This window comes from Labrus mixtus, chromosome 22 (genome assembly GCF_963584025.1).
Source record: "Labrus mixtus chromosome 22, fLabMix1.1, whole genome shotgun sequence".
Taxonomy (NCBI): domain Eukaryota; kingdom Metazoa; phylum Chordata; class Actinopteri; order Labriformes; family Labridae; genus Labrus; species Labrus mixtus.
The window spans coordinates 6,052,307-6,073,086 of NC_083633.1; the positions used below are offsets into that span (position 1 = coordinate 6,052,307).

Below are 20,780 nucleotides of genomic sequence, written 5' to 3' on the forward strand. Positions count from 1 at the left end.
TTATAACTTCATATAACTTTTGGAAAACAGAGAATGAAAGATTTAATGCAGTAGGCACCTAATGGGACTTATACAGCCTAAATTGTACGATGTTTGCATAGTCTCCAGGCTCCTCTTCAAACTCTATCAGACAATCACATGAACTCAGATGGATACATACAGCGTGATATCAAGTCAAACATATTATTCTGTATTATTCTTCCTGATATTCAGTGTGACTTGTTGGGCAAGTTTAGACCTTCAGTGGAAGGAAAGGATATGGGCTGTTGGTCATCGCCAGACACCAACTTCGAGGTTTGGTGGTTTGTTTCAAGCACAGGAAAACAACAGAAGCCATATGTGGGTAGGGCAAGTTCTCCTCCTGTTGCTGTATGCTGTGGGCCACCCCACGCTCCTTCACCTCCTTTCTTCTCATTGCATCAGTCATGATGAAACTTCAGCAGCTTGATCCTCTTTTTGTGTGATTTAATCAATCACACTGATAGTATTGTGCTAGTTCTATCTGTGGACATGTTAGACATGAATGAAGGAAGAAGGTCAGATTGAGATATAGATAGGGTTAAAAAAGAGACAGACAAAACGTGTAAAAGTAACAATAGGATAACAAATATATATATATATTTCAAGTAGGCCTACATCCTTTAGCTTAAAGGTGTACACTATTATTCTATCCTTCTGGTACATTATGTATGTTTCCATCAGCCTGTTTTATGCGCAATTTCTGTGCATACATTCTAAATAAAGATTTAATTGTATCATTGAATTAACTTTTTTAAGGAATATGTATAATTCATGGGTCAGTTTGACTTCTGCTGGACGGCGTCGTTAAAGCTTACAGGTGTCTGACATCACGCAACATTTGAGCGCAGTAAAAATGTTTTATAAGGCTTCAGCGTCAAGAAATATGGACAGAAACCTATATTTCGTTAGATAAAAATTTATTTTGGATTTAGAAAATTATTATATCAGTATTGTGTCCTTAATTTCTGACTTTTGGACTTTTCAGTGCTGAAATGTTCGCAGCAGCTGTGAAGGAGAGAAAAGCAGGACACGCACTGCTATCAGCTTTGACGTGACGTTTTGGGATGCAGAAGTCAAATATGTCAGTGTAAAAAATATTATTTAGCAGATATCTCAGTTATAACAGGAGTTATAGCTAAGCATTTCTGTTTATAAGCGTTATAAGCGACATTTTAACATTGGCTAGCGCAACCTAGGAGCTGCAGGAACAAATTTTAGATGTTGTGGTAAACTGACATCTAACCGGAAACGAACTAAATAGTCACACAACAGGCCTAGTGATGAAAACACACATTAATGCACTCTGACGAATTTCCGAAAATAAACTTATTTTTTATGTTTCATTACCCCGAGTTGACTGAGAAAATAAAAATATATTTTAAATTATTTTTTAAATGAATAGGCTAAAAATACAGAAAATGTAATGCGGTTTGAGAGATTTAACAGTGTATCCATAGCAACGGACGCTGCTAGGCGACGTGACAAGACTTAATGCTAACAAAACTATGAGCTTGCTTTGCCTTTACGTTAGCATCACAATTAGCATGAACTGCCTTCTGGCTGTTTCAAGTGTTGTTTGAAACACGACCTCACTAAAGCTTCTGAATGTGGGTTAATAGTTGTCCATTAACATCTAGTTCGTTTGTTTCTATTCAAATCAACTGTGCTTTATTGACATGAGTTTCATAGATATTGTCAATAATATATACAAATATAATACAATATACAACCTAATTGGAAAGTGGACCATTGTCAAACATCCGTCCTTTTCGTATTAAATTGCCTTTAACATTTTTTTTTTTCACTTCAGTGTTTTAGTAAATTATGTCACCAGAAGAGATGTTGCAAGACATCCGTCCAAAGACTGACGTTTAACCGCATAGTTTAACATATTTTATGAAAATAAAAATTATATAAAAACTACAAAAACTATAACAATATTGAAAATTTATGAAACAACATCAATGCTTAATAACGAAAGACAACTGGAGTAAAGCACTTACCGGCGAAAAAACGCGTTGCAGGTATCTTGCCTTCAATTGGTTTCTGCCTGTTAGACTAAATGAACTTCCATAAAGACACACACTGTATACATTCAATCATAGTTTGTTTAAGTTTAGAAATAAACAGTGATTTAGAAAAAGGCCTTAAATGCTTTAAAATCAACAGCAGTCTCTGTACACATTCTGGAACTTATTCTGGAAAACATGGAAACCTGCCAAGTCAAATAATAATAATGTTATAATAGGCTATGAATAATGAATGTAAATATGCATAATATAGGCTTATTGTATTAAGTGCTATGTACACTGCTTTGGCAATCACACCACTGATTTGTTCGTGCCAATAAAGCAAAGTTGAACTTTAACTTCAATAAGATTTGGGCTGAAGAGATATCTCATAGATATTTTTGCATTAACTGTGGGAAACTTTTTGCTTTATTTTAGAAAATATATGAACTCATGATGTCTGACTCTGAAACACTAACACTTTTGGTACTGGTCATAGTTGATGTTTATGAGAACCTAGAAAAGGCTTAGTGGGGATACTGTGTTAACAATAGCTTTAATCACATTGATAACATTACTCCTGTAACATCACTGATTAGCAGACTATGCAGTTATTTCTTGAAGCAACTGAATCTTAAGCAAGGACAATAGTTTTTTAATAAAAACAAAAACAATCCAATGACCATGATCTACTCACCTTTTTATGGTCTTTTCCCATTTTTTTATGGTCTCTTCTATAGTAAAATTATCCTATACAGCCTAACACCCCCTAACCATTTAAAAGGGGACAACCTCAATCCAAAACTAAAATATAGTTTAGACATTGGTGTGAAGTTGCATTATATGTGTTACATTTTTACTTCTATGAAATGTCTCAGAAACTTGTCAGCTAATGTAGTGTTTATAATGGTATCGTATTATGAATAGAGGATCTTTCAGTTGAACCACTCTTTGCAGTAAAGAGGATATTTCCAGTTTAAAATGTTTGAGATTCAAACATATAATAATAACAGAAGTCCTATTAATTGTTTTGTATAGCTACAACTTTGGCAATAACACTACTGACTTGTTCATGCTAATAAAGCACATTTAAACTTAAAAGCCTAAGTTTTGTATTTTGTTAAGAAACAATAAGCGTTAAGTGCTTTCTTGTTTTTAATGTTGCATAGAATTCAGAATATTTGTAAATATCGTTGAGTAAATCATTAAAGTTTGACTTTTTATCTTACCATCTAATTTTATGGATATTACATAAAATTACAAAAAAAATTTATCAGATTTTTCTTCTAGTGAGGTGTTTTGAAACTAAATTAAAATATAATTTCTATTCCATTTTATTGAAAATCATTTTCAGTGTTTGAACTGAGTGAAATGACCTCTCAGACACAACAGAATTGGATGTTATCAGCGTGTTTTAAGGCAGAATGGAACAATTATCTTGTGTCGTTTATTTTTATATCTCAACTGGTTTTGTTGTCGTTTCTTAGCCCTTCATAGTAAATTCATTATGCATTTGACTAGACCAGCTTCAATGGTAAATATGATAGTGATAAAACACAAAAACACTTTTAAAGCCAAGCTACAAATCCAGACACAGACTTCCTGTTTAATTCTCCTGTTTCTTTTTCACAGCTGGTCATGTACACGTGAAGGTTTGTCTCAGTCATGGTGAATGTAGTAAGAGATGTTGGTTGTCAGAATCAGTTTCAAAACTTCATTGTTATTTCATCCAATGCATTCAGAGGATTATTAGTTTTATTTCATGACTGTAAACGCTGCTCAACGTTGTTCCCAGGAGGCTGAGATTGATTGGTTGCAGCTGATGGGTACATCTCATTGCTGTCATTTACAGATTATCTGCCTCACACACAAAGTGGAGTATTGTAAATGAAGAGATAATTAAAAGTTTTATCTCATTGGCCGTATTTTAAAATGCTATACACACACCATCTTAACAAAAAACTTCAAAGTGTTAAAAACATTATTGACTTTTGAATTCATAAGGAGGGAAGACACTAGAGAAGATTTTTTCCTTTAGTAATCAGACAAGCCAGCAGTTCTGTTTTTGTTTTAATACACAGCAGTACCATACATTAAGAACACTCTGGTTAAACCTCAGGCCTCTGATTATGTTTAATGGGAGCTGATAAATCCCATCTTCTCTATATTCAAGTGGATAACGCAACACCAAATTCTTTTTATATTAAAAAGGAAAAAACCTGTAAAAATATATAAAAAAACTTTAAAACCGCTTACACATCTTTCACTGTCTCTAGGTGACCAAACACCTGACATTCCTGGCTGCTCATGTCCTTTTCAGCCTTTTCAATCTAAGCCAGAGGTCCCTTTTTTTCATACTGCAAGAAAGGCTGTTTTCCTTGGACACAAGTAGAGTTAGAAAAGTGCAAGGAGCATCAAGTCGTGGACCTGTGGGCCGAGTCTATGGGGGATCTCAGCCATTGAGAGCACGTCGTCGGTCATGAGAAAGGCAGTGGGTCCTATTCGTGTCCACACACACCTCTCACACAACGGGCCACCGGCGGACACACCATCAGTCTGGACAAGAGGAAAGAAGGAGAATTAAAATCGAAACGACCAATGTGTCTGAAGGGACAACTCCTGTGCTTCTATCATTTGAGCAGACAATAAATAACCAGGTAGGGTTTTTAGATTTACTTCAGTGCAACCGTCAGGAAATGCTAACCACGACAGCTTACAATACGGGCTATAATGCTTTGTGTTATTCAAAAAATATCATGTATCTGTGAAAAACACAGGAGATGGCGCTTTTGACAGCAGGACCCTCTGATTTGGAACAACCTGCCTGAAAGGAAAAGGACTGATGTCTTTCTTTTTGCCTTTTATCTTTCTGTAACCCTTATTGCTTTATGTCCTCCATTGTTTTGTTGCTTTTATTTCTTCAATTTGTTTTATTTTTACTCTGATTGTTTCACCATTTTCTTCTCTGCTGCAAGTCTACATTTTTGTGTTCTTGGTCTATTTGGTCAAACTATAACATGAATCAAGCACCAGAGGAGGTTTGTGACCCTGTATAAAGCAGCTCTCTCAGAACGCTCCGTTTTGGTGTGTGTGTCTCTTTAAATGTAATAACCCCCCCCCTGAGTTTTCCCGGTTGACATCACTCCTCTGTAGCAAGAATAAAAATGGCGGACCAGCACAAAAGTTTTAGGCTGGGGGTGGAGTCTATGGGTGGACATATCAGGGGAGGGGAGGGGATTTTTTTCCCCCAGAATCCCGCTGTGACATCACAAGGAGAGCACATTTGAAACAGAGAATCTTCTCTGTGTTGTAAAAATTGATTTTTCAAAATATGTCCCCTTTAACATTGAATGCACTCCATCTCATTGTCTTGCTGTGACTAGCCATGAAGTTCAGTTCTTCTTGTTTTCTCTTTGTTCGTCAACACACTTTGTAAACTCTTTTTTTTTTTAAGTGCTATATAAATAAAATGACTGTGCTGTTCTGTTCTGTATAAAACAAGACAACAGAAATACAAGTGTTTTTGTAAACATTATAATGACATTGGTGTGTTTGATATGTTCTTACACATTTCATCTCTCGTTTGCTCATGATGAATGCAGAGCCCGGTGTGGTGCAGTTGGGACAGTCTTTGACGCAGCACGGGAGAGGCTCGCCAGCCTTCATCAGAGAGGCCGGCATGTCTGACTTCAGGAAGTATTCCTGGAAGTGACAGAAAGATGATGACGAGCTGAAGATGTGTAACAGGTATCCAAACACAGTAAAGGTAACCTGTTGAGTTTGACCACCTGTAGTGTTACTCTGGAATTCTTACAAGGATCGTTTTCTGTTTTTCCGCTCGATCTCAAGCAGGTGCACAAGCACGGGGAAAAATGCACTCAGCCTGAAAATTGAGTATCTGAATGATAAATATGGCATTGAAAAAAAACATAATCAACAGCACCATTAGACAATGTTCGAAGCTTGTGGTCAAGAGAGAAATGATGAAGTAAGGAGCTGGTTCTTAGAAGAAACAAACACAAATATTCAGCTTTAGTGATCCTTGACGTCTTCTTGCTGCTGCACGCGTTTCGCCTTAATTCACCACATCTGCTTGCTCAACTTTGAGGACACAGGTTTTGTCTAATGTACGTCAAGAAAGGGGATGTAAAGAGTTTAAAGAAAAGGAGGCGAGTATGGAATCTTGTTGGCTACCAGGTTCATGCTTTTAAAAGAGCACTTATTCTCATGCAGGCTTAGTGAAGCCTTGTGAAAGCTTAGAGACCGTAGAGCATTTTCTGTTTTTGGTTTACTGCTTCTGAGGAGGGAGTGCTTTCATTTCTTCCTAGAACAATGGTGCTCTGTTGAACTAAACATCTTCTCTCTCTTTTATGACATTCATGGCCGACCCCAATAAATCAACTCCAAGAATTCCATTCATAGTTAGAAAACACAGAGCACAATAACAACTTTTAATCTTCGGCAACTCCAGCAACTAGGGCTGGTTAAAAATATCAAATCATCAATGCATTGCAATGATTATTTTCCCAATTCAATATCAATTCAGGGAAATCCTAAGATTGATTTGTTGTTGTTGTAATGACACCCCTCTCCACTGGGGGGGGCACTGTGGGTGCTGTGAATTCAGGTCAGGCACAATTGTGCACTTTAGATCGTACTGTACTTTCATGTTTTATTCTTTGTTTATTAAAGAATAATGGGACGTCAGTTTGTTCTAAACCTTTACAAACAATGCATACATAATTATTTATCAAATAACAGAAGGTACTATGATGAGTTATCTGGGTATTCCTGTCATCTGTATGTATTATTAAATCTGTATCCAAGCAAATTGATCAGTATCGAATAGAATCGTGACCCAAAGAACTGAAATTGAATTGAATCGTGAGGTTGTGGATAATACCCAGCTCTACCAGCTACATGTGTATTCTGTAAACATACATACTATGTATACAAAATGAAGAGTTTAAAGGGCTGGAAGTGAAACTGGGATGTTGAGAAAAAAGTCTGAATTATGTTTCCATAGAAGTATTGATAAGGGAAGTGTCACAACACTTACACAGGAAGCTACCAGTACTGCTGAAGCGTGTCCTTATAGGATTTGTTGATGCCTCTTTTCCTTTGATTGCATCAATCATCCAAAGTTGTTTATCACACTAAGTAAAAATGGGGTCCCTGATTAGATTGTAAGGCTTCTGGCTTACTAGTATACAAATAAGAGTATGCAAGTCAAATGGAGAGATACAACTTCTTCTCCCTTTGGGGTGAGCTGACAGATCATTTACATGGATGAGCTATCTCGACAACTGAATGGTTGCTGCCGTGTGTTGGGTAACAATATAATCAATCATCTCATGTATGCTGATGATTTGGCAGTTTTCACCCCGAGCAGTGCTGGGGAACAGCAGCTGCTGAACAAATGTTCTGACTATCGAGTAACATAGGACGTGCATTACAATACTAAAAAGAGCACTGTGTTTATATGCAGCGCAAAAGGGGGACGAGGACCTCAAGTTCAACCTGTCAGGGAAGGAGCTAAGTGTCTGTAGCAAAATAAAATATTTAGCGCACTTCATTATAGAACACATGTCTGATGATGATGTTTAGTCAGGTCAGTACTATATGTTAGCAAGAACATTCTCAGTGTGTTCAGACCATGTCAAGTTAAATCTCTTTAGAGCATACTGCCCCCCTGTGGGCCAGGTATAAAACAGCAAGCTTACAAAAGCTTCAGCGTATAATGACTCAACGAGGATACTATTAAAAAAAACTTGATGGACTAATGTAAGTCCATCCATCCCTCCATCCATTTTCTTCCGCTTATCCGAGGTCGGGTCGCGGTGGCAGCAGGCGCAGTACGTCAACACAGACTTCCCTCTCTCCAGCAACGTATTCCAGCTCCTCCTGGGGCGTCCCCAGGCTAGACTGGATATATAATCCCCTCCAGCGTATTCTGGGTCTGCCCCGGGCTCTCCTCCCTGTTGGGCGTGCCCGGGAAAAAAAAACCTCTAAAAGGGAGGCGTCCTGGAGACATCCTTAACAGGCATCACTCCTGCAAGTGATAACTTGTAATGCAGGAGTGAACACTTTCCATGCTGTACTGCCCATTGGAGGATTCTCAGACACTCCATAACTATACTGCTGACAAATCCCAGTCATAGTTCTGTGCAATACCAGTCATCCCTGTGGAGACACTGGTGCAGCTGTCTCTTTTGATATTGGTGGTGTTTTGTCTGTTTGTCTTTAATCTGTTTTCTAATGGACCTTTGAGTCTGTCAGTAAAGATGACGACGATGAGGTAAAGAGAGCGATGCTATTTGGGAGATTATGTCTTACCCCTGCCACAGTGAGGATGCGGCGGATGTTCTTTGTGATGATCAGTGAGGTTTTGGCACGAGTCACCGCCACATACAGCAGGTTCCACTCATCATCAGGACATTTATCTGAGCAGGGGAGAGAAATATTCAGAGGTTACTGATCATTTTAACAAAACTTTCATCTCAAGCTGTTTTCAGTTTTCTGGGTAAAACAATCTGACAGATAGACAGAATATCATTCTAAGGATGTAACTATAGAGCTATCAACTTTTAATAGCTCTGTGATTGATAACCTATGAAGGAGCTGGAAATGCTTTTCTCTTGTAAAGCACAGGAAATGAGTGTTTACCAAGAAGGCCACAATGTAACATAGAAACACACCAAAAGAGAAGTCAGCATTGAATTGCAGGTTGTGTCTGGAGGAGGGGACCTTGGCGAAGTCATCAGTGACCATCACGGTGTCAAACTCCAGACCTTTAGCCTTGTGGACCGTTCCCAATATGAAGTCTGGAACAAAACAATGAGTCAAATTATTCTACGATATAAAGAGGGCAGGTTTACAGAATAATCTGAGGTCTTTCAAGAATAAGTGAAATCTGCTGACTACATTCTAAAACACAAATTATTATTAACCAAAAACAACTTCAACAATCAAGCAGAAAAAAGAAAAGTAACAGTAAGACATTTTTAAATATTTTCCTATGTAAGACACAAACTATTGTGAGTTGATCAATTAAAGCTCCTATTAGAAGTCTTAAACTGGTTATGAAACAGACTGAAATTAATATTAACAGCTCTTTCTGACCTTAAAAAAAATTGCACTTAAGACCATCAGCAGGAACATTGATTATTTATATAGGTATTATTAACTCCTGAAACTTCTGCCATGGGGTAGGTGTCAGACAAATTGATTAACAGCACACTGAAGGAACAGACATTTCATAAAAAAAAGAAAAGAAAGCAGTATGAGATCTGAAAACATGAGAATGATCTACAAGCAAAGAGAGGAGAGATGCAGCTTTGTCCACACCACAACCAACATGAATCCAAAGTTTCTATAGGAGCTTTAAGTAATCCATATTTTTCTTACCTGCTTGGTCAAAGTCATCTACATTGCACTGTTCCAGGCATGCCACCAGTTCGGGGATACGATTTTTGTATTTTTCCACGATGCTCAGCTTGGCGTCCAGCTCTCGGTCCTCTGTCTGCAGCGCGTACTTCTTCAGCGCCCCGAAGCCGGCGTGGCTTTTCTTTGCAAAGGCACGAATGAGAGGATCCCTGATGACTGAGGACAGAGAAGATTCAACATCTAAAAGCACAACTTTTTCTAAAAAAAACTATTATAACAATGAACTAAGAATCCTACTTCTTGTTTTAGATCCTTGCATATACTTTGTCACTGCATCCCCTTCGTTCAGCTGCCAGATGTCCATGATCTTTGACAGGCCGATACTCTCAACACCCTAAGGAAAAAGAATAACTGTAAGTGACCTGTGGAATAGGAGGATTTTGAATGCTGTTCTTCTAAGTCTTGCTGGCTATACAGTCTCTAATGAGCCGCAGGTTGTATTGTAACCCGGCCTGTTCGCTTTGAGGACTGTAGCCTCCAGAAATGGGGCCAACGGCGCCCCACCACACTGACACACTATTCATTTTCAATGAATAAATAACTTAATTAATCACAAATTCACAACAGTTTTGATGTGAAATGAGACAATTGATGTCTCTCATTTGTCCTTGAAATAAAAGCTGCTAGCTAAGCTTAGCATAAAGACTTGGAGTTAACAGCTAGCCTGCGTCTGTCCAACCGAAACAGAATCTGCCTTCCGAGCTTAGTTATTAAAATGGTTTATCTTCTTTGTTACCCTGGGTAACCATTTCCTCTCTTTCCTGTTGTTATGCCAAGCTAAGCTAGTGGCTGTGGCTTTACATTCAAGGACAAACTTTCAAATTGTGGCAACTTTTTTTAATCTAAACTTTATCGTAAAAACAAACAAAAAGCATATTTTCTTCATTCCTTAAAAAAGCTAGTTCTTTGTAGAGAGCCATACAAACATTCACTCACTCCTACAAAATGGAGCCGGCAAGTCCTGTTGGCGTCTAAGAGGCGGACAGCTTCGTTGAACACAGTGATGTTGCATCTTGACAGGATGGCCGTCTTCCCGGGACATTGACTGACGCCCTGCATTGTGGCTTCTGCAGTTTCTTCTGCCGTCTTGTCACACACACCACCTACAAATGAACAACAACAATACTTTATTAAATCAACGACAATGATATTCAAATCATGTACATTATTTTTAAATAGTTCCTGTTTTTCTTAGTAGACAACATACTCAAACTGTTTGCAGTGTTTACCTTTTTGCCTTCCTCCCACTAGAATCTTCTGCACATTTTTGCAAACTCTGAGGATGGTGGCACCCACGTAGGCGATCTCGGCACCAAATCGAAAGCTCTGGACAAAGACATTAGTAGTTTGAAAGTAATATACATGTACATTTATACACATATATATTAAAAATACTGTGTATTAACGACCCCCTGTTATGACTGTGAGTCAATATATGTATCAGCTTTTGTGGTAACTAGAAGACAGGAGAGGTCAATCGCACTTGAGCATGGTACGGGACATCTTTGCTTTGAGTGAGTTGCCCTTACTGACCTCCTTCAATTTTCCCTTTTTTAAAATTGGAAGACCGAAAACAGCCGAATGGAGTGAGGATTGAGATTTTAATCCGATTCTAAAACCATTCCCAGGTTAGTAATGTTCATTTGAATCTCTGCACTTCAGTGTGAGCGATACCTGTGTCAGGTAGTAGATGTGTGTGTGGTCGACAACTTGCAGGGCATTGACGGCTCCTTTAAAGGTGTAGATCTGCTGATGAGGATCTCCAACCAGGATTTTCCCACAGCGCTGAGACAGAAGCACATCCATGATGGCTGGGAGGGATGGGAGAAAGAAGACACCATTACCCACACAATGTCAGGCACAATAAATGATGCTTCCTACAATCCTGCAGGCCTGAAACAGTTATTATCATTACCAGGAGTGCAGTCCTGGGCCTCGTCGATAAAGATGACATCATATCTGTTAGACAGTTTTGGCTTGGGGTCTCTCAGCTGCCATAACTTCAGGTACCCTGAGAATGAAAAAGGTTCATTGACAACCTGTAACGCATTCAACCAAACATTTTATATTTCCTACTATAAATTAATACAACTCATTCCCAGTGGACTTACCATCGTGGGTCATGTAGTAGGCCTCTTTTTTTCTCTCTTTGTGATCCTTCATTTTGTTCCAGATCATCTTCGCATCTTCCACAAACAACTATTTTTTTTGGAGAAACAATTCAAACATGATTCGATGGTTTATGCTCCAGAAGATTTTTATTTTTATTTTTTTAAAGAAAAGGAAGCCAGTGTGTCATTTTCATACCGGTCTCTCCATTGGGTTCACATCTGTCCTGTTGCCCATCTTGTTAATGAAGTACAAGGGGACATGACTGGAATCGATGGCCTTATCCGTTGAAGCCATGAAGGTGTTCAGAGTCGTCGCCACCACTTTGGCCTTGATGAAGCCACCACGGCCTTCGGGGAGCGCAAAGCTCAGAGCGAATGGCTTCAGGTTAAAGCTAAGCTTCTGGGTGTAGCTGGAAAGAGAAGATCACAGGAGGGCAATTAGTTTAGTTTTTTTTCTGTTTGCTTATTTCTTGGGCTAGAAATAACCCTATTTCTCTGTTCCAATTATTTTGTTGTTGTTTTGTCCAAAAACGTAATTTGCTTTGGCCAATCCTGAGGATCCAGTTTGTTTTTTGTTTTGCTTTTTATTTTGTGTTTGTATTATCTTAACATGTTCAATAAATTGACTAATAAATAATAAAAAGTTATTTTGCTTTAAAATGAAAAACACTTGTTGACTGCAGATACATAAAGGTAGAAAATGTATGTTTTTGCAGAATCCAAGATGTTTCATATTGTTCTGTAGAAAAGAAATGTTGGGTGGTCAAAGGAACGTCAAGACAACTAAATGTAGACCCACTGTATCTGAGACAACATGGTATTGAGGCCAGATAAATATGAAATAAGCCATTTTCAGAGACGCAAAAAGATCCCTGTAAACTTCCCAAAAGGGGGCGGCGATAGCGTAGTGGTTAATATTCGCGGCCCAAGTACCGATTCTTTGACTATCCACTGCCCTGTCTCTTAAATTGGGGCATTTTCCCTGCCAGCCTTATAGTAAAATGTCCATGTGAAGTCTGGGGTGAGCCGATGCGTGAATGCAGCGGGTAAAAGTCAGGACGATCCAATGGGAGCGAGCGAGCAGGAAAGGGTGATGACATTTATAGCATGCCCTTTATCATGACCCTTTTCTGATTGGCTGTATGTTCTTCTCCGCTCTTTCTTTGATACTTTGAATATACCTGATTACACATAGCATTGTTTTAAAGGCAATAACATGTCATCATAGTGGTGGACTCTGTGGTTCGTTTGTGCCCCCATGTACAGAGGCTATAGTCCTCCAATCAGGCAGACCGGGTTAGAATCCGACCTGTGGCTCCTTTCTCGCATGTCATTCCCCACTCTCTCTCTCTCTCTCTCTCTCTATCTCTCTGATTTCCGTTTCTATCCACTGTCCTGTCTCTCTCGTAAAGGCATAAACTCCTCCATGAGTACAAGTTATACACAACAGATAATATGTTCAGATAAAAAAGGATGGAGTGAGTTTATCCAAGCAGGAGAAACTGGTATATTCTTTATGTTCTTTTTTTTTTTATAAAGCTTTATTACACGTTTTTTACACCTCTCATCCCTCCTCTGAGTGAAGAGGCAGAAGTCTTGTGCATTTCACTGAATGGGGCATTTTTTAGCAGCACCGACATCTTTGTGCCCAAAGTCAGAATATAATTAATACCGGAGAGCACATGTGTTATCTCACCCTACATACAAATGTATGACCCAGATAATTTAGAAAGCAGAAAACATTCTACAGCCATCTTTTTGTCCACAAAACTTTAACTGTCGCTGTGGGCATCTTTTCACTCCTCACCTCTTTCCGACATCACCGTAGGCCAACGAGTGGATGGTCTTGCAGTCCACGTTTGATGGGAAGCGGCGCTGCGCCTCAGTGGCCACTGATTTGTTGAAGGCCACATACAGGAAACGAAGATGTGGCCGCTGCTCAGCATACTTCACCAGCGTGGTCGTCTTACCCGTGCCTGCGGCGAGACAGCACAGATCTTTCAGCTATAACCCACCAATGTCATTATAATGTTTACAAAAACACTTGTATTTCTGTTGTCTTGTGTTATACAGAACAGAACAGTCATTTTATTTATATAGCATTTAAAAAAAAAAAAAGAGTTTACAAAGTGCGTTGACGAACAAAGAGAAAACAAGAAGAACTGAACTTCATGGCTATTCACAGCAAGACAATGAGAGGGAGTACATTCAATATTAAAGGGGACATATTATGAAAAATCCACTTGTACAGTGTTTTTGAACATATATTTGGGTAACCTGAGTGTCTACTGACCAACAAAATGTTAAATAAACCCATCCAGTCCTTTGTTTGTGGTATGCATAAGTCTTACAACACAGAGAAAAATGCTCCGTTTCAAATGTGCTCTCCTTGTGATGTCACAGTGGGATTCTGGTTTTAAAAAAAAAAAAACCCTCTCCATCCCCAGCCTAGAACAAAACTTCTGCGCAGGTCCGCCATTTTTATTCTCGCTACAGAGGAGTGATGTCTACCAGGAAAACTCAGGGGGGGCTCATTACATTTAAAGAGACACACACACCAAAACGGAGCGTTCTGAGAGAGCTGGTTTATACAGGGTCACAAACCTCCTCTGGTGCTTGATTCATGTTATATTTTGACCAAAGCACAGCACAGATGTTTCATTTAGACCACAGGGGGACTGTTTGAAAAGGTGGAGAAGTCCTCTTTAAAGGAAATCACACCTACATACACACGCCGGTAGCCTAGTGGTTATATAGCGCACGCCCCATGTACAGAGGCTGTAGTCCCTGTTGCAGCGGCTGTGTGTTTGAATATGACCTCTGGCCTTTGCTGCATGTCCTCCCCCACTCTCTCCTCCCACCATTTCCTGTCTCTCTTCAGCTGTCCTATCCAATAAAGGCAAAAAGGCCCGTTGTTTGTGACCCACTAAATTACTCTATGTGTGGCTGACCAAAGCGATAGCTGCCACTGTACCTGCAAAAGCCACAATCTTGACCACATGGTCCACCTGGACGTCATGGCTGAGGATACGCTGCTGTTCCCCTGTGAGCTGCATCTTAGGCCGTCTGGCAAAAAAAACAACAACAACATAAAAGCTGACGACTGTTGACAAAGCTCTTCATATGTGATTTTGATGAAACAGAATTGTTCAGTCCTCACCCGCTCTGACCACAGCTGACTGAAAAGGGTCCGTTCTCCATCAGGTGAAGTACGTAGTAGATGTTGTAATGCAACCTGTGACGACGGGAAAGAAAAGACTCGTTTGAACGCTTCCAGGAGTTTAATGAAGGAATTTAAGATGTTGACTCTGACAGCTCTTACCTGTTACTAATCTGGATGCTGTATCTCTTCAAGGCCAGCAACATCATGGCCATGTGGTTGAGGTACTCCATGATGGCGGTGTGCGCCATGCAGCCAGTGAGAAGAGACACTAAAGCCTGCACGTCGCCCACACTCTCGCTCAGGAGCAGTATGACAGCCATGGCTGCGTACGGATTGGGACCCTGGAGATCAGACGCAAGCTATGTTAGGACTGCACACCTCAACAAGAACTTTTACATTTCAGCTTTCTCCATTTGATAACCGGAGGGCTTCGGTGTGTGGGTCATACCTCAATGCCGAGGTTAAAGCTCTTCTTAATATCAGGAATACGGAGTTTAATGGAGGCCTCAGCCTGAGGGAAAAGGCGATGTTTCTTCACACACTCCAGGACGTCCTCCGGCCTCACCCGCTCTCCCACCTTATGCTGGGCCATTAAACTTACCACAAAGCAAAAAAAAAAGAGGAAGAAATTAAAAACCTCTCCTTGCTTTCAAAAAACAATCATCCAAAGTCCAAAATCCTCACACATAAAGCCCTTAACCACCAGGCCCCCCTCCTACCTCACGGCCCTCCTTCACCCTCACACTCCTGCACGCAGCCTCCGTTCCTCAAAAGCCAACCTCCTGTCTCCCCCTTTTAGAACCAAGCACCGAACCTGGGGGGACAGAGCCTTCTCCATAGCTGCCCCCCCTCCCTCTGGAACTCACTCCCTACACACATTCAACACTGCACCGACCCTCCTACTTTCAAATCACTTATCAAAACTCACCTCTTTAAACAAGCTTTTAATGTATGATTGTGCTGTATTTCCTGTTTTCTGTAGTTTACCTTTATTGTTGTTATCTTTATGATTTGTGTGTAATGTTGCAATGTCTGTTAGTCTGTCCTTACTGTGCTGTTCTTTCTGTTTTTAACTATTGTAAAGTGTCTCTGAGTTTTTTAAAAGCGCTTATAAATAAAATATATTATTATTATAATTATAATATTGTTAAGTAGTAGTGCAGAACGAGGCCATTGCAGCAGACCAACTCAGTGAAAGAGCCTGTGTTGTCTCTTCACAATACTCAGCCTTGCAGTGTGACCTCGCTCTTCTTCATGTCAGTATTGCTATGGAAATAATCAAGAACAGACTTACACAACGAGGTGTCGTATGCTGTGCTCGGGAGGTGCCGGCTTTGTGATCTTGCTCTTCTTCAGGATGGCCATGATCTCCATCACCGTGTCCTTCTCCTTCATCATGTAGCGGAAGTATTTCTTCTTGAAGGGGACGAACTGCACAGTGAAACACAAATATACAACACTGATTAGAGTGGAGTTACTTTGATTAGCTTTCTTTTATTCTAATTCTGACAGGGACTGGGTGTTGGTATCACCAGAACGGATAAAAGAACAAAAAGAGAAGGTAAACAAACAACATTTCATCTCTAAAACATGTATATTTTTTTTACATTCTTTCCTGGAGGAAGTAAAAGCGTATCATTCTTTAATCAGTTATATTAGAATAACTTAACTCTGAGTCCTCCTTTAACCATATTGACAATATAAAACTAATGAAAAATGAAGTGCTGTGTCTAACCTTGGTGTCCTCGACGATGTTCCTCCAGCTGTGGCAGACATGGATCACACTGCGGTACAGGTCTTGGGCAGGGACCAGGCTCAGTACTTGTCTCAGCACCTCCTCTGGTAGGTCATCCATGCAGCCCTGGGGCTCCTGCAGGACCCTGTCGTTTCCGAGGAGCCCGAAATGCTCGTCGGGGAGGGCCTCCACCTCCTCATCTTCATTGTGAATGTTATTGCCACCTTGGTCGAATTCCTCATCATCCCCGAACATCTCAGCTGTCATTCCCTCCAAATAATCCACAGTCGTGTTCTGCCTCTTGTCAGGCTGCGGCTCTATGTCTGCAGCTAGCAGGCTTACATCGTCCACCTCGTCCTCTGCTTCAAGTTCTACTGCCATCGGGGCAGCTAAAAGACTGACATCATCATCCTCGTCCTCGTCAGGAAAGAGGTCTACATTGACTCCATTTGTGCATGTGGACGAGGAGGGCTGAGGGGTTTTATGCGGGCTGGATCTTATGACTCCTGTCACAGAGAAGAAGCTGTTGATGCTCTTCTGTTGCCCGGAAGGACTTCCTGAGACCGAGTCTGATGGTCCTAAAACATTGAAGAAAGTCAAGCAAGTACATGTAACGGAACCAGATGCAGAACAAACTGACAGAACTCCTCCCCCTTTTTTTTAGTGAACCCCTGGATCAAAGAACTGCTCAGAGCTCAACAACATCTTATTTAAAAAACAAACCATTTATTTCCTGCTTGGCCAATTAACCAATGCGCCATCATAATCTTCCTCTGCCATAAGAGCTTATTTTCCCTTTTCCCCTCTTCTTTCATTTATCTCTTTCTTGTTTTGCTTTCTTTTACACCTTATTGAGTATGTGTTCTTGTTAGCTTTATTGTTTTTGCTTGGACTACATTAATAATGTCTCTGTGTTACATGTTTCTCTTTAGGAGGGCCACTCGACAAGCCCCTCTGGGTTTATTTGGCTCCTCCAGCACATTTCTTTCAAAATGTATAGTTTGTTAATTAACTACTCATTATGTACTGTCTGTTTTTCCATTGATCTATTATATTTATGTTTTTTTTTTTTGGGCAATAAAAAAAATTAAAAAAAACATCCTGTAGGTTAACACTGACCAGGAACCAGGACATCTCCTTTGACTCTTGTGTTTGACTGTGAATTACGATTGAACGAACACTTCCACAGATAACTGGCATCCTGGGAAAGAGCATCATGCTGAGGTCTGAGGATCGTCCAAGCATCATAAAACTGACAAGAGACTTTGTGGTTTTCTCAAATTGAAAGATTTTATTTTGAGTCACATTTTTATTTAAATCCTTACAAAACCATGTATCGTTTCATTTGTTACTTTCACCATTATGGCGATACCATAATAGGTCAATTAAAATCAAACGATTTCATTTCCATAATTTCGTTCTTTAAAGTCATACAAATTATAATCTTTTATATTTACTTTGTTAATCTGCATTATTGTTCACGATTCCTGTAATAAAATCACACGTAATCATTCAGAACTGTGTCTGTGTTTATTTAATGATTCAAGTGATCCTAGAGAACTTACTGACATTCTGATATGAGAATGAATAATTAATTAACTTATACAGTTAAAGTTCATTTCTTCCTTTAACAGGAAGTGGTGCCTTGAGGAATAATTAGAATATAATACCTTAAAAAGTTCATTAAGCTACATACACACTTTAACTTGTGAAAAATATCTATTTACAAATACACCCAGATTTGTCAAAATGTTTGTAACGAAAGGATAACAGCAGATTACCGTTCTTCCGTCGCTTCGTAGGCGTCCTGGGGTAAAGTCCCCGGTTGGGGTTGCAGTTGCCCTGGGTCTGTGTCTGGTTGAAAGTTTGGGGCCTGGTAAGGGCATCAGTGCCCTCCGCACTCCGTCCCAGTTCATCACACTCTGCAGCGTTCAGGTGCCTCCGTTTGACTTTTCCTGGGAAGCCACACAATATTCAAACATGTCAGCAGTGCAACACAATCTACAGTATTAGGACTCTTATTATGCAGTGTCAGACTTAGGAAGAGAGACAGGCCTGCACACTTGTTTTTGCATGGCCCTGCACCTGCTTGATGTGCTACCTCCTTTTTTCATATTATGCAATGATAGCCATTCCATAATTCTTATATCACCAGTAGTGTGTTTATTGTCTTTGTCTTTATTTTGAATTACTATCATTTCATATCATTTGACAAAATCTTGGTTACACCTCTTGTAAACGAAACTGGTGAGATCGTCTTTTTTGTTGTTGCTAATGACGTCAGTAGCTCAGTCTGTAGGGACTTGGGTTGGGAACTGGAGGGTCGCTGGTTCAAGTCCTGGTGCGGACCAAATATGGAAGTTGGTCTAGTAGCTGGAGAGGTGCCAGGTCACCTCCTGAGCACTGCCGAGGTGCCCTTGAGCAAGGCACCAAACCCCCGCTCCGTCACTCTGACATCTCTCCATTAGTGCATGTCCAGAGGATCCTGTTTCTGCATGTGTGTGTTCATGACTTACAGAGTGTAAAAACTGAAATTTCCCCTTGCAGGGATCAATAAAAGTAAATCTGAATGACCTCCTAAGATGTGCCATGTCAACTAATAAAAGGTGAAGTTTGAGTTAATAATATTTATGGTTCAATTAGCCTGCAAATGTAGTCTCAACAGCATGAACTATACTCCGGAAACCGTTGAATTATATCTTTTTGGCTATGAAAATAAAAAATACATTTAACTTTTGCCAATGCAGTGATTCTTCCCCCCCCCCCCCCCCCCCCCCCCCATAGTTGACCCTAGGGGGGCACAAGGTTATGAAAGGAGGCTAAATAAAAACAATGCACGCCGTTTTTCACTGCCAGCAAAGCATGGCCGATTTTGTGAGAGGAATTCAATTTAACACTGAATCTACAGCAGAGGTCACAACTACTAACACAAGAACATACAGTATATGACACCTGCACACCTGTGGGTTATGAAAAGAGACACACTGCTTCCTTTTGCAACATCCGACGTATGTGAGATATGTGTTCCCTCAAATCAACAGAAAACACAGATCAAAGCTGGATACAATGAAGTGTCAGCCTCACAGCTGCACCCCAGAGTTAAGAACATCTGTAGCACAAAACAAGCCCACACAAAGGATTGAAATGATCGCAGGATGTTTCATGTTACAGTATCAGCTTGTGTTGTTTCCTCTTTAAAAGCAGAGTTTAGTTTCGTTTGTGGTCAACATGTAGCTGCTGTTCTGAACTTGTTACAGACAATGTTTGAGGTTAATTATCTAGATATAGAATGTGTAAGCAAAGGGGATGAGTGTATCTCGATATGTATGGTGAAAATAAAGGGACACTTATCTACGTACAGATAAAAGTTTGACCTGTTAGTTTTGGTTTCAACAGATTGACTCACTTTTAGTAGCCACCTCCATCTTCGTGTCCAGCGCATTCGTATCTTACTAACAGCTAAACTTAAAGTTAAAATACATAGTTTCGTTCAAGCTTTTTTTTGTTGCAGTTATATTATTATTATTATGTAAATAAAAAACTCTGACTGTAAGGAGTCGAGCAAATGTAAACAACGGATGTTGCTAACGCTAACTTAGCTTTTAGGCTAATGTAGCTTTGTTTTCCTCAGTTTCGCCGCCTCCACTTTTCACTACAATGTTCCACTCCGCCTAGTGTCAATAAAACACATTTACTCGTGGTATTCCCTTTAGTGACAAATAGACAGTTATCTCTAACAAAGTAATAACGGGTTAAAACAGATGCTCTGAAGTTGCTGCAGGTTATTGGTCGGCGCTTCTTCTTTTTGAATTTCACTGAGTCAGCAAACCAACTTAAGAGCTCATTACCGCCCCCTGCTGCACACATGTTTGAAGCTGTAAAACACTGAAAACCTCTGACATCTTAGCACAAGAGAGCAAACTGACGAAGTTATGCTAAACTCAAATACCTAGTCAATCCTGCCATGCAATTTTATGCAATTTAACCTGTGTTTAAGCAGGTAATGATTAAATAATAACCAGGTAACCAAAGGCTTCAATCTGCAGAAAGTTCCATGCAAAGTGCAGTTTGAATGGCTATTAACTAAATATATTCAGGATCTGCACTTTGCTTTTGTTATCTTAAAAAAAGATATCACTTCACAACCCAACACTGCCACTAACAAAGCTTTCTTTTAAGGAACAATTCACACACATGCATGAGATTACACTGTACACTCCTCCATCGTGAGATGTTATTAACCTCCTGAACATGAACTTATTAAAATAACTTCCATTTCTAGGATTGAATCAGTT

The 20,780-nt window shown here is 39.8% G+C and overlaps 1 protein-coding gene across 1 annotated transcript; it reads right to left on the bottom strand.

Annotated features, from left to right (window-relative positions):
* Positions 1-4,050: 4,050 nt before the first annotated feature.
* fbxo18 (F-box DNA helicase 1) lies at positions 4,051-20,275 on the bottom strand. The gene is made up of 21 exons (XM_061029439.1): positions 19,892-20,275; positions 18,267-18,440; positions 16,486-17,063; positions 16,045-16,181; positions 15,199-15,346; positions 14,910-15,091; positions 14,748-14,822; positions 14,562-14,653; positions 13,395-13,563; positions 11,784-11,997; positions 11,588-11,675; positions 11,392-11,487; positions 11,151-11,287; positions 10,706-10,802; positions 10,413-10,579; positions 9,714-9,810; positions 9,438-9,632; positions 8,729-8,854; positions 8,367-8,473; positions 5,598-5,732; positions 4,051-4,586 (listed from the first exon to the last, which is right to left on the bottom strand). The coding sequence occupies exons 1-21, from the start codon at positions 19,908-19,910 to the stop codon at positions 4,425-4,427; spliced, it is 3,195 nt and encodes a 1,064-aa protein (XP_060885422.1). The 5' UTR covers positions 19,911-20,275; the 3' UTR covers positions 4,051-4,424.
* Between the last annotated feature and the right edge of the window lie 505 nt (positions 20,276-20,780).

Bases quoted from the DNA above. Each gene is read 5' to 3' on its own strand.
- fbxo18 (XM_061029439.1), bottom strand. The intron at 15,347-16,044 runs GTAAGTCTGTTC...CTTTGTGGTAAG, and splicing joins AGCATACGACACCTCGTTGT to TTTAATGGCCCAGCATAAGG. The intron at 11,998-13,394 runs GTGAGGAGTGAA...TTCTCTTTCCAG, and splicing joins TACGGTGATGTCGGAAAGAG to CTACACCCAGAAGCTTAGCT.